Below are 15,258 nucleotides of genomic sequence, written 5' to 3'. Positions count from 1 at the left end.
TACAATGACATATATGTGAAGAAATCTTAATGATTGCTAGATTTCATACATCAGAACATGGAACACAACCACACCATGACACCGGCATTATTAATTACACACAACTAATCAAAATCTCGCTTTGACAGCTGTGAATTTTAAAGCAGGTATTGTTCACATATTTGATCAAAACTAATAGTCCTCTACCCTAGCATGCTATTGGCCAAACTGACTATACACAGGCACAATTTCAATAATATACAATAACATCATGTACAATTTTTATCCATGCATTTATATACAATACTGATGTTAATATCATATAACAGACAATTTGCCACTATGATCATGTCAACAATTTCCAGCTGTCTACCGTTAAAACTTCCAAACATCCTTTTTAGGGGGGATGATTTTGGGGTAGTTTAGTTGGTTGAGCAGTTGTTGAATTTCTTGACTAGGCGATCTGGTGCAAAAATTATGAGTTTGAGGCTTAGTTAGGGCATGAGTCAAAAACTGTTTCTTTATCACTTGTATAACCATGTTCAGAAATATACATGTGTGTATATCAAGGTTAACAAAGTATTTCTTCAAAGACATTCATAGCACTTAATCCCAGCTAGTAATGGAAAAATACAACCCTGGACCTCTTGTTTATCTAAAATTAAAGAAGCCAATTAAAGGCTTAAAATATTTTTACCCACTTGGCCTTGAATGCATAAAAATTATCTGTCTGAATAAAATTGCATAGTCCTTCATCCTAGCATGAAGCTATACTGTACATATTGTTGTGTGAATACATAACAATAAGAATCTCTACATTTGAGGGTATATTTAATACTCTTAATTTTCTGTAAACACAATCATTTTTGTCTAAGTTTTGGTCATAATTAATAAGCATGTGATCTGATCAAGGCAAGGTACCATTCATCAAAAAAAAGTCAATGTTTTGTCAGAGAAGTTTCCGTCCAGATTTCTTTTTATATTTAATTGGAATTTCTGTGAGTTGAGATTTTTCTGTTTCAAATGTTTTCAGTTTGGCCACCATCACTGGGGGAAGCTTCATTACTTTGGGACGGTTATCAACAACCTGAAGTTTATGATCAATTTTACAGAAAGATTCCTCGTCTTCTCTTGGTACCAGGTGCCAATCCTGTTTCATGCCACTGTCTATCTGGAAAATTTTATCAAATGTATGTCCTCTATGCACCCTGTATCCTGTGGCAGTACCTCCCTTAAAATTCTGAAAAAAGGAAAAGAACATACCACACTCATTCAGGTGAAAACTTCCAAGCCCTTCTTAGAGTATAACTAGATATATCTGTCAATCTTGCTATACATTCTAAATCATATGATTAGAATGCTCAGAATGGTAAATTATGAGAGAAATTCAGGTTTTTGGATAAAGTAGAAAGCATGGGTAATGATATGTGAATCTTGTCTGAGAGTGATCCCTGATGCACCCTTAATTTGAAAAATGTGATAACTTATTTTCATTCTGTTTTTTTTTTCTTCAAGTTTTTGGTTTTGAGAACAATTTGCTTGCTTGGCAGTTCAACACAACTCACCCTTTGAAGGTTTTTTAATTGATGATCTTTCCAAAAGATCTTTCTGATGAAACTTTGGAAATTCAGAGCGAAACATGTGTTATATATATACAAATGTTATACTTTTACAATGCATATTACATTAACTGAAGCAGTTATACTTAAAATATTTATCACTATTCCATATACATCAGAACTGGGATTTTTTCTTTCATTAAAAGGTGCTGTTAATAAAGCAAAAAAAATAAATCTGAAAGCATTGTGCTGGAACATCTTTTATCATGTGTCCCAGCGGTGCCTCTGATAAAGTTCCAAAATAACGCAAAGAATGAGGAAATGTTCATGACATGTGTTTATAAAATGAGAAAACTGTTTCAACAACCGATTTTCTGCCCCCAACTATTTGAGTTACTTCCCTTGGTACGTGTCGAACCACAGTTCAAGCTTACATTAGATATATCGTTGATGATTGTATAACAAGCATAAGTTTGAATGGTACATTACAATTCATCACTTTTTCATTATGTGGTGATGCTTATCTTGTTGTTGTTTTTATTTGGCTATTTTTTTTAATTGCACTATCTTGAATCGCTTCCTTTTACCGAATACTATCAGGGACTACGGGCAACATTGTAACCTATATAAAGAGATGAAAATCACAGAACATATTTATGCTGTAAATGAAAGTCTATATCCAACAGATAAAATGTTTTCATTTACCTCCTTTGAAAGATCTGGCTTCACGTCTTCCAAGATGACATAAGTTTTGGCCGGATTTGTAGAAGCCGCCCATTTAGTTCTGTACACAACACGACCTTTGCATGACTTCAAGTTCGCAGCAATCTCAAAGATCGTCTTTCCTTTGAAGTGGCTTTCACGTCCAATATATCGTATAACCTTTGCCATATTTACAAAGATTTCCTAATTGTTAATATATTAAAATGAATGAAAGATGTATAAATAAATTGAAGTTTCTCAAAACGTGACAAACGCAGCCATATTGAAAATTAGTAAAATATGAAAACAACACCGGTCACGGCTACATCCGGAATGGAAATTGGCAACAGAAATTGATAATAAATAAATAATAATTTCGGAATCACTAGGCGGCAAGCGAAATGTAAAGGTTAACCATTAAAAATTTGTATCAGTTACAGAACATATAATTATCGTAATTCTAAACTAGGCCTGACACTACCTTATGCCGATTGAAATACAGAAATATATTATAATCAGGGCGAAATAAACACTAATGTGAACTTGTCTAGGATTGTGTCTGTTTATTTACCTTTAATAAATAGCAATAATAATAATACTTGAAAGTATTCAATCTCAAACAATGGCAATAGAATTATTTACATGCAGACTTTGATAAAATATTTAAAATACGCCACATTCTCAAATGAGAACGAAGTAAAATTTTATATATTCTAACATACCTGGCCGACATTGTGAGATAGAGCAACAATTCCAGTTTCAGTTTTTACCGATTTCCATTGTTAATAAAACTTCCCACTATAATATAAATGCAGAGTTAAGACAGCTGGCCAAAATGTTCACTAACAAAACAAATCTCATGAGCCTTACAGGATATCATTTGTCAACCATTGCCATACCATTCAAGTTTACCATGAGTGTTTTGCTATGTTTAACTATAAAATACTTCATATTATATGATAAAATGTTTGGTCCGCTTCCAAGATATATGGGTAGCCCACATCTGTGTCGTCACAAGTTAACACCAAATTAAGGAGTTTTGCACCGTCCGTTAAAGTCTTGCGGATATAAGTAATATATTGTAGTAATGAACAACAATCTGATCAGACTTCCGCATTTTATTTATTGGTATATATCTTCATGACCGAGTACGCATAATCAATCCGCTAACTAACTTTAAGTTCATGTTACCTCTTACTTACTTGCTGACGTCCCTTTGATCACATAGCTTGACAAGGGTATAAAGGTTTATATTTGGCCTCTTGCCATGAGCACGTGAAGATGTACCTGATGCTGGTACCCTCTACCCTCTACCCTCTTCTCCACCCTGTTCCTTCTATCCCTATGACATGCAGCAATCAATATTCAGACAGACAGACCTTCGCACATCTATAACCAAGTGTTGAACAAAGCTTAGCCGAAATGGTTACAGTACATTTTTGCCACATCACGTGTTTCTGGTCTGTAATCTGTTCACCATCTCGTCACACTATTTTAGACCTTAGTATACATAGGATTATATTACAGCGGTAAAAGTTGGTCGATTCCTTACCATCTCGTACACTACGTACGTCAGTGTTAGTACGCTCTACACTGGTCATTTGACTGATGAAGGTGACCGTGTAGTCATTGAAACGCCACACTCTAATATTCTACTGGCTGGGTTATAAGAACTTCTATTCCAAATGTAATTGTGTCTGAGTTACAGACAATACTCTGTTATATATTACTGTAGCTATGCTTTAGTACAAAATGACGCGCGTGGAAGTGGTGAATATGAGCTGCTATTGGCACTTGTGCATATATAACACGTGTGGTTTTTACATACAATGCATTTACCTGTAAATGAACAGCTGCTTTTTTTTTTTTTTTTTAATAAAATATAGAAAAAATATTGTATTTTCACGGCGTCACACGTTCGATCCCTGTTGTTGTTATTTTTTCCCGTTTATTTTCATTAATAAACTAACTCTAGCAGCGAGTGTCGTTTAATTCAATTTTTCGTGTCAAGGAATGATTACTGGTCAAAAGACAACCTGTAGTCTCAGGTGATAATGAAAGGCAGCCGACTAATTACATGATAATTAGTAACAAAGATTCCGACTTTAGAGTGGAGGTATGGTAAATGCCACAAGTTACATCAAAATAAAAACCGCACTCTCCCCTCCCCTCTCCCTCCCCTCAATACAAGTAGAATTAATCTGATCATAATTGATACATTATTTTATTCATCTCAATAATGATAATAATATTGATATAGTAATTACTATAGTTATGATAACAAGTTGATGAGTTAATGATGATACTTTTGCAAACTTCTAACAAGGCGCTAATGGCACCTGTATTGCCCATCTGGTTTAGTTTGCTGAAAGTTGTTTAATATAAACTAAAAGAAAAAGAATTTATAACACTTGTATTTAAAACCACGTAATGTACTTATCCCCGAGGCTCCCCACAAAGGGTGTTAGGTGCACTCATTTTTTTAAAAAAATAAATCAAAATAAAAGAAAAATAATTGAAAACACTCGTATCAATGTACCCTTAATATAATTGTCCCTCCTTACAAAGGGGGTGTTACATGCACTGTCTTCAGTACCAATAGAAGAAGGATTTTATAGAATTTGCTCCTTTTCCGCTACATTTGTATTTGTCCACGTACCTCCTTTCCCAGCGGACATTGGAGGGGGGACTACTGTTTATACATTGATCCCCTTCACCAAATTATGTCTCAGATCAAATTGGGACAGAATCCATGCATTGCCTACATAAAAAGAATGCTTATAAAGAATTTTCCTTATTTTTCCTATTTTATCCAATTTCTCCCACCCTAGGGTTTAGATCCACCGATGATACAAAACTGATTCCTTTTTTCAACCAGGTATGCTTAGGCTTGCCAAACTGAAACAACATCCAAGTATTTCTACAGAATGATACTGATTTTAACAACTGGTACAATTTCTCTTATTGGGTCCAACCCACTCCCATCCCCCACCCCCATTTTCCCGCTCCAAAGCGCCGAAACACGAAGTTTCAACAAAACTAACTCCTCTTGCAGTGATGGCATAGATAAAACATGTATGATGTCATGTTTAATGTCATGTTTAAGGGAAGAGGATGGAGAGAAGAGGTAGCGGTAGGGGGTAGAGGATAGAGGAAGAGGGTAAGGGGGTGGGAATAGAGGATAGGATCGAGAGTATGGGGTAGAGGGTAGGGATTAGAGTAGGAGGTAGCGGGTAGTGGGTAGTGGGCGCAGGGTACAAAGTACAGGGCAGAGAGTAGGAGGTAGGGGTTAGAGTAGAGGGTAGGAGGTAGAGGTTTGAACATACAACACTTTTCCCTAATACGGTCGACTATGTAATTGTTTATACTATAAGAAGAAATAGATTACAAATCATTGTTATACCCAATGATATACCGTTATAACAGTGATGACGGACTTAGATTGTCCAAAACACACTCAAGTGAATAGCTCCTTTTAATACAGAGAAATTCGGTATCTCTAAAAGTTGCATCATTCCCATTCTTTATTTTTCTCTCTATTTTTGCTCTCAAGAATGGGAAATTTGTAAATTCCTATTAAGAAATAGCAATAATGATCATATTTTTTCTTATTCGCCATGGTCGCGTGTAGGGGTAGAGGTACGGGTACATGGGGCAGGATAAGGGATAGAAGGGACAGAGTAGAGAGAACAGGATTTGGGGTTGAGGGTATGGAAGAATTCTGCAAAGTTTCATTGAAATGGGTTTTTTTCAGAAATAGGGATAGAGGGTAGGGTTTAGAGGGGGTGGGGCTTAAATTCTGCAGAGTTTCGTTGAAATTTGTTTAGTTTCAGAAAGAGTCACAAATTATTAAAAAAAATAATTTAAACGCACGACAGAGAAAAGGGTCGCAACAGGTCGATATGACATGTAAATGGTTCAAGATATTGAATTTTGGGTAGAGGGTAGGGAATAAAGGGGGTGTGTTAAATTCTGCAGAATTTCATTGATATTGGTACAGCGGCTTTCCAAAAAACAATTAGTCGCAAATGTAAAAAAAAAAAAAAATTACAGCCGCATGACTGAGAAATGGAATCGCGTGAACAGGTCGCAATGACCTGTAAACGGTTAAAGATACTGTAGTTTGGGTAGGGGTCAAACATAATGACAATCAACCTCTTGGTAGACTAAGGGAAAAAAACATTATACCACTGACAGTAGATCAATTTTAACAGTCTTGATTGGCGTTAATCAAAACGTCTTGCTAGTAAAATATTAGGAAGATTTCTTCGCTGTACATTTGACCCCTAGTTGTTTAAGGGGACTAAGTACGAAGCCTTGTGAAGCTATTATATTTTACAACAACATCAACAACATCTCTTTGTTTTTGCCACAATTGACTTCACCTCGCGATAAAGACAAGAAACAATATTTATGGCGTTTCCTGTACCAGAACTATGTGTATAGGAATTCCTTTTGTATTGTTGAATTGAATTTTTAGGTCAAGAATTTGTCGTGTTTAACCGATTTAATTTAACTTTGCGCCAAATCGCCAATTTCGATCTATTTTAGTAAATAAACCACCTATGTCATATGTCTTTAGGCTTTGTTGTGTAGGTCTACATTCCTAAGAAATCGTTTAACATTCAAATATCTGATAGTGTGAGTATTAACCCTAGGGTTCGCGCTTGGCGGTTTTCATTTTCAGGACATGGTAGGCAATGTATGTAAACTATTTTAAACAATTTATGGACTGACCTTAATATACAATGTACTATCTCTCTACAAGTTATTACATATACAAACATTGTCGTATTAGCCTATAGCAAAACACTTAACTGCTTTTTTTTTATCTAGGGCGCATTCTACTATAATGCTAAGTAAAAGCAGCCGTTCACCTGTTTTAAAAGGAAAGAATTTGTCATAAACATTAATGTCCTTGACATTTGAATTAAAGATATACATACAATCCAGGCGACTGACTAGGGGTTTAAACGGCATAGTCAGTCACTGTCTTGTAAAATCTACAGTAGTTAAATTTCATTATCACAGACTTTCTTCACGAGTCTCGTTTTACATACATGTTTATGTAGCGTAGATATGGTACATATGTTTGTGTCGGATACACGTATTCATGTACGTAGTGTACATTGAAAAGGATAGACGTGTTTCTGTAATAAAACATGTTTTCTGAATAGAATGTGATATTCCTATGGATGGTGTGATACTTTTGAGTTACTTGGTATGATTAAGTCGCCATGCTAACAAGCTAAAGCTTTACACTTTTCACCTGTCGCGTCCACCATTTACAGCGCGCAGTGTCCTTAACATGCATCAAAAAGTGCGTTGATTATAGGGGTAATCAGTATATCTAAATATGAATCGTTAAAAATTTCAGTATTTACCTTAAACAAAATTAGTTGAGTGATGGATCAATATAATTTCTGAGACAGGGGGTTGATTACCTCTGAAAGAAAGCAATGTGATAATTACATTTTGATCTCACAGGGTTTTACAGCCGGTAGGGAACCAGGACTCTCCCGTTATTTGGCTCTGCAGTTGTGAGCAAGGATACGTACATTCATGAATTGTTATTTTACTCTTTGAACTAATTTTAAAACTAACATTTTTTTTTATTTACGGTTTCGACATTTTTTTCACGTAAACATCACTATGTTTTGGAATGTAAAGTAAAAAACCAACATATTTTACGTCATAAATGATTTCCCGTGTTGTGTATTTTTCCAATTATTTACTTATGCATCAACTCTATATCATATAAAACACTCATCAAAATACGCCATTCTATTTTCACTGTAAACATTAATATGTTTAACAATTATTCAAATGAGCCATTAAATATTGAATTATTACAGGCGGATCAAAAATTAAATTAATTTCAATAATCACATACAACGTCATTATTTGCACATTATCACATACAACTTCATCATTTACACATTAACACACACAACTTCATTATTTATTACACATTATCACATACAGCTTCATTATTTACACATTAACACACACAGCTTCATTATTTACACATTATCACAAACAGCTTCATTATCTACACATTAACACACACAGCTTCATTATTTACGCATTATCACACACAGCTTCATTATTTACACATTATCACAAACAACTTCATTATTTACACATTAACACACACAACTTCATCATTTACACATTATCACACACAACTTCATTATTTATTACACATTAACACACACAACTTCATTATTTACACATTAACACACACAGCTTCATTATTTACACATTAACACACACAACTTCATTATTTACAGATGAACACACACAACTTCATTATTTACACATTAACACACACAACTTCATCATTTACACATTAACACACACAACTTCATTATTTACACATTAACACACACAACTTCATCATTTACACATTAACACACACAACTTCATTATTTACACATTAACACACACAGCTTCATTATTTACACATTAACACACACAACTTCATTATTTACACATTAACACACACAACTTCATCATTTACACATTAACACACACAACTTCATTATTTACACATTAACACACACAACTTCATTATTTACACATTAACACACACAGCTTCATTATTTACACATTAACACACACAACTTCATTATTTACACATTAACACACACAACTTCATTATTTACACATTAACACACACAACTTCATTATTTACACATTAACACACACAGCTTCATTATTTACACATTAACACACACAGCTTCATTATTTACACATTAACACACACAACTTCATCATTTACACATTAACACACACAACTTCATCATTTACACATTAACACACACAACTTCATTATTTACACATTAATACACACAACTTCATTATTTACATATTAACACACACAGCTTCATTATTTACACATTAACACACACAACTTCATTATTTACACATTAACACACACAGCTTCATTATTTACACATTAACACACACAACTTCATTATTTACACATTAACACACACAACTTCATCATTTACACATTAACACACACAACTTCATTATTTACACATTAACACACACAGCTTCATTATTTACATATGAACACACACAGCTTAATTATTTACATATAAACACACACAACTTCATTATTTACATATGAACACACACAACTTCATTATTTACACATTAACACACACAACTTCATCATTTACACATTAACACACACAGCTTCATTATTTACACATTAACACACACAGCTTCATTATTTACACATTAACACACACAGCTTCATTATTTACACACTAACACACACAACTTCATTATTTACACATTAACACACACAACTTCATTATTTACACACTAAAACACACAGCTTCATTATTTACACATTAACACACACAGCTTCATTATTTACACATTATCACAAACAGCTTCATTATTTACACATTAACACACACAGCTTCATTATTTACACACTAACACACACAGATTCATTTACATTATTACACACAACTTCATTATTTATTACACATTAACTCATACATTTATATCATTTACACAGTATCACATACAGCTTCATCATTTACACAGTATCACATACAGTTTCATCATTTACACATTATCCCATACATCTTCATCAAAATTGTCTCGTACAGTTTCATCAATCACATATGCAACCATGTAACAATGGCGACAACTCCGCAGTACTGTATGTTTTGCGTGCCTATTCGGCGGTCACACAGGTAGATAACTGATATTTTATCTACAAGTTAAGTACCTGTTTCTGACATATCATATGTCTTCATTGGACATGTCCGCAGATCCTTGATCATTGATTGTGCTGACCAGTGCACTGCAGTAAAGTCCTGTGCTAACATGGCCACCTAATGCGTAATTTGTATGGTGGTCGTCGTAATTAATATGCGTTATGATTATCAGTATTTCTTATGTCACATAACGCATACGCGTTGACGTAAAGTAAGTAGTTAAACGTGAGGTCGTGGACAACTATCTGTCTAGTCAACAGAGCCCCGGGCCCCGAGCTTACATAGGAGGCCTAGCTGTCACCATTCCCCGCCTCCACTTGTCGCTTTGTGATTTTCACGCGTTGAAAAGGAAAGTTTGAATTGCGTCAATTCAATTACCGTTGTCATTAATATGACTGGACAAACTGCTGTGACCTAAACCAAAAACAGGACATACACCTGCTAACATCGGAGGTTAAATTGACAGAAGACTGACAAAGCTTGCACAATTGTATCAACTTTCATTAATTGATCTGTTATTTTTGGTATAACTTCTCGCCTAATCACCACCACCACCATCGCCACAGAACAAATAAACGATACATTATTAGCAAAAACGGTTTTTTTAACACAAGAATAATCTACTAAACTTGGACAAACATATGTTACCAATCAATTTCACGCCTTATATCGGCGTAAACACACAATACGTCTCCAGATAGACCATCCATCTCGACATCTAACACATAGATCTCACACAGCTGCGCCAGATCAGCCTGTTTAATATATACCGACATATAGAACCAATGATCAAAGGAAACATGAAATGATTATTATTCTGTTTCAATCTTCCTCATACGAAGAAAAAATTGTCGAGAAAAAATGAAAAATATAAACAAAGATGAGAAGACTTCAATAAGTAGCTTGTTGACATGGAGCAAAATGTATATACATTTTGTACAGGTATTTACATGGTAGTTCATGGTTGTACCTGTATCGGTAGGAAATGTAAATGTATAGTGAGATAGGCAACGTAGACATCGGTAATATACCATGAAATTGATAAATCTAAATAGCCTTTTTGACCTATATAATAAATCCTTATCCTTCAAATGCTTGTCAATTATCATATTCAGCAAAAGCAACTATTATTATGTCTTTATGGCGTTGCTTGACGTAACACTTGTCATATAAATCACGTGTAATTAGATAGACCTGTCAGTGTGTGTTATTGGTACAGAAACTTGACGTGTACCTGACATTATTTACATATGGACGATATTTCTGTGGATTTTGTGAAGGATGACAATTTCCCGGAAGGCATGAAGGCCACTTGAATTTATTACACATTAACACACACAACTTCATACCATGTGTACACATATAACACACACAAGTCTGTCTGTAGTTTGTCGGAAAATCGATTACGTTACAACACGAACTTGCATAAAGATACACATTAACACACACAGAGTTCATCTTATGTTACACATTAACACACACAACTTCATGTATTTACACATTAACACACACAACTTCATTATTTACACTATAATTGGACACACACAAAAATTCATTATTTACATATTAACACACACATATATGTTCATGTTTACACATTAACACACACAGCTTCATTATTTACACATAACACACACAGCTTCATTATTTACACATAACACAACAGCTTCATTATTTACACATTAACACACACAACTTCATTATTTATTACACATTAACACACACAACTTCATCATTTACACATTAACACACACAACTTCATTATTTATTACACATTATCACAAACAACTTCATTATTTACACATTAACACACACAACTTCATTATTTACACATTAACACACACAACTTCATTATTTACACATTAACACACACAATTATTACGTTTACACATTAATTACACACAACTTCATTATTTATTACACATTAACACACACAACTTCATTATTTACATATTAACACACATATTAATTACGTTATTTACACATTGTAACACACACAACTTCATCATTTACACATGTATTTCGATATTAATTACACACACACAACTTCATCATATACACATTGTAACACACACAGCTTCATTATTTACACATTAACACACACAGCTTATTATTACACATGTTATCACACACAGCTTCGATATTAATTACGTTGTGTTAACACACACAGCTCATATGTATTTACACATTAACACACACAGCTTCATATTACACACGTGGTGTTACACACAACTTCATTATTTACACATTAACACACACAGATATTATTTACACATTAAAACACACATATTAATTACGTGGTGTTACACATAACACACACGGCTTATTTATTTATTACATTAACACACACATTCGTTATGTTACACACTAACACACACAATTACATTATGTTACACATTAACACACACACGTTGTGTTATATTACACACTCGATAAATTACGTTGTGTTACACAGCTTCATTATTTACACATTAACACACACATTACATAACTCGCTTACGTGGTGTTATTACATTATTAATTACACAAACTCGATATTAATTACGTTGTGTTATATTAACACACACATATTAATTACGTTTACACACTAACACACATTACATTCATATTAATTACGTTGTTATATTACACAACTCGATATGTATTTACGTGGTGTTGTATTACATTAACTCATATTAATTTACGTCATTATTACACAGATATTAATTACGTGGTGTTATATTACATAACTCGATATGTATTTACGTGGTGTTATATTACATAACTCGATATGTATTTACGTGGTGTTATAACAGAACTCGAGATTAAAAACGTGGTGTTATATTACATAACTCGATATGTATTTACGTGCTGTTATATTACATAACGCGATATTAATTACGTTGTGTTATATTACATAACTCGATATGTATTTACGTGCTGTTGTATTACATAACTCGATATGTATTTACGTGGTGTTATTACATAACTCGATATTAATTACGTTGTGTTATATAACATAACTCGATATGTATTTACGTGGTGTTATTACATAACTCGATATTAATTACGTGGTGTTATTACATAACTCGATATTAATTACGTGGTGTTATTACATAACTCGATATTAATTACGTGGTGTTATTACATAACTCGATATTAATTACGTTGTGTTATATTACATAACTCGATATGTATTTACGTGGTGTTGTATTACATAACTCGATATTAATTACGTGGTGTTATTACACAACTCGATATTAATTACGTGGTGTTATATTACATAACTCGATATGTATTTACGTGGTGTTGTATTACATAACTCGATATTAATTACGTGGTGTTATTACATAACTCGATATTAATTACGTGGTGTTATATTACATAACTCGATATGTATTTACGTGGTGTTATTACATAACTCGATATTAATTACGTGGTGTTATATTACATAACTCGATATTAATTACGTTGTGTTATATTACATAACTCGATATTAATTACGTTGTGTTATAATACATAACTCGATATTAATTACGTTGTGTTATATTACATAACTCGATATTGATTACGTGGTGTTATTACATAACTCGATATTAATTACGTGGTGTTATTACATAACTCGATATTAATTACGTGCTGTTATTACATAACTCGATATTAATTACGTTGTGTTATATTACATAACTCGATATTAATTACGTGGTGTTATTACATAACTCGATATTAATTACGTGGTGTTATTACATAACTCGATATTAATTACGTGGTGTTATTACATAACTCGATAATAATTACGTTGTTTTATATTACATAACTCGATATGTATTTACGTGGTGTTGTATTACATAACTCGATATTAATTACGTGGTGTTATTACATAACTCGATATTAATTACGTGGTGTTATATTACATAACTCGATATGTATTTACGTGGTGTTATTACATAACTCGATATTAATTACGTGGTGTTATATTACATAACTCGATATGTATTTACGTGGTGTTATATTACATAACTCGATATGTATTTACGTGGTGTTATTACATAACTCGATATGTATTTACGTGGTGTTATTACATAACTCGATATTAATTACGTGGTGTTATATTACATAACTCGATATGTATTTACGTGCTGTTATATTACATAACTCGATATTAATTACGTTGTGTTATATTACATAACTCGATATGTATTTACGTGGTGTTGTATTACATAACTCGATATGTATTTACGTGCTGTTATATTACATAACTCGATATTAATTACGTTGTGTTATATAACTGTTATTACATAACTCGATATTAATTACGTGGTGTTATTACATAACTCGATATTAATTACGTGTGTTATTTACATAACTCGATATTATTTACGTGGTGTTGTATTACATAACTCGATATGTATTTACGTGGTGTTATATTACATAACTCGATATGTATTTACGTGGTGTTATATTACATAACTCGATATGTATTTACGTGCTGTTGTATTACATAACTCGATATGTATTTACGTGGTGTTATATTACATAACTCGATATGTATTTACGTGGTGTTATTACATAACTCGATATGTATTTACGTGGTGTTATATTACATAACTCGATATGTATTTACGTGGTGTTGTATTACATAACTCGATATTAATTACGTGGTGTTATTACATAACTCGATATTATTTACGTGGTGTTATATTACATAACTCGATATGTATTTACGTGGTGTTATTACATAACTCGATATTACATTACATAACTCGATATTAATTACGTTGTGTTATATTACAGAAAAAAATTACTTTAAAATTATAAAAATCAAGTCTCCGGCATTGCATTAAAACCATAAAGTAATATATGTATGTGTGTTTTAAATCACGTAACGCGATATGCACAAACGTTTTGTTATGTTATATAACTCGATATTAATTACGTGGTGTTATATAACATAACTCGATACATATTTACGCGGTGTTATATTACATAACTCGATATTAATTACGTTGTGTTATATTACATAATGGATATGTATTTACGTGGTGTTATTACATAACTCGATATTAATTACGTTGTGTTATATTACATAACTCGATATTAATTACGTGGTGTTATATTACATAACTCGATATTAATTACGTTGTGTTATATTACATAACTCGATATTAATTACGTTGTGTTATATTACATAACTCGATATTAATTACGTGGTGTTATATTACATAACTCGATATTAATTACGTGATTTTGTTTCACACGATAAGTGTTTAAGTGGTGTAATACATTATATTCAC

General features: G+C 32.8%; 1 protein-coding gene across 1 annotated transcript; it reads right to left on the bottom strand.

The window, feature by feature from the left end:
• Window positions 1–793: 793 nt before the first annotated feature.
• Window positions 794–2,480, bottom strand: LOC132545689 (small ribosomal subunit protein mS34-like). The gene is made up of 2 exons (XM_060209379.1): window positions 2,244–2,480; window positions 794–1,219 (listed from the first exon to the last, which is right to left on the bottom strand). Exons 1-2 carry the CDS (start codon window positions 2,427–2,429, stop codon window positions 929–931), a joined length of 477 nt encoding a protein of 158 aa, XP_060065362.1. The 5' UTR covers window positions 2,430–2,480; the 3' UTR covers window positions 794–928.
• Between the last annotated feature and the right edge of the window lie 12,778 nt (window positions 2,481–15,258).

Source organism: Ylistrum balloti, unplaced genomic scaffold, assembly GCF_031769215.1.
Source record: "Ylistrum balloti isolate Yb309-2 unplaced genomic scaffold, AGI_CSIRO_Ybal_v1 Utg369852, whole genome shotgun sequence".
Lineage (NCBI taxonomy): Eukaryota > Metazoa > Mollusca > Bivalvia > Pectinida > Pectinidae > Ylistrum > Ylistrum balloti.
This window is presented reverse-complemented; position numbering and strand designations above follow the sequence as displayed.

Bases quoted from the DNA above. Each gene is read 5' to 3' on its own strand.
- LOC132545689 (XM_060209379.1), bottom strand. From the start codon at position 2,429: ATGGCAAAGGTTATACGATATATTGGACGTGAAAGCCACTTCAAAGGA. The intron at 1,220-2,243 runs GTAAATGAAAAC...TCCTTTTTTCAG, and splicing joins AGCCAGATCTTTCAAAGGAG to AATTTTAAGGGAGGTACTGC.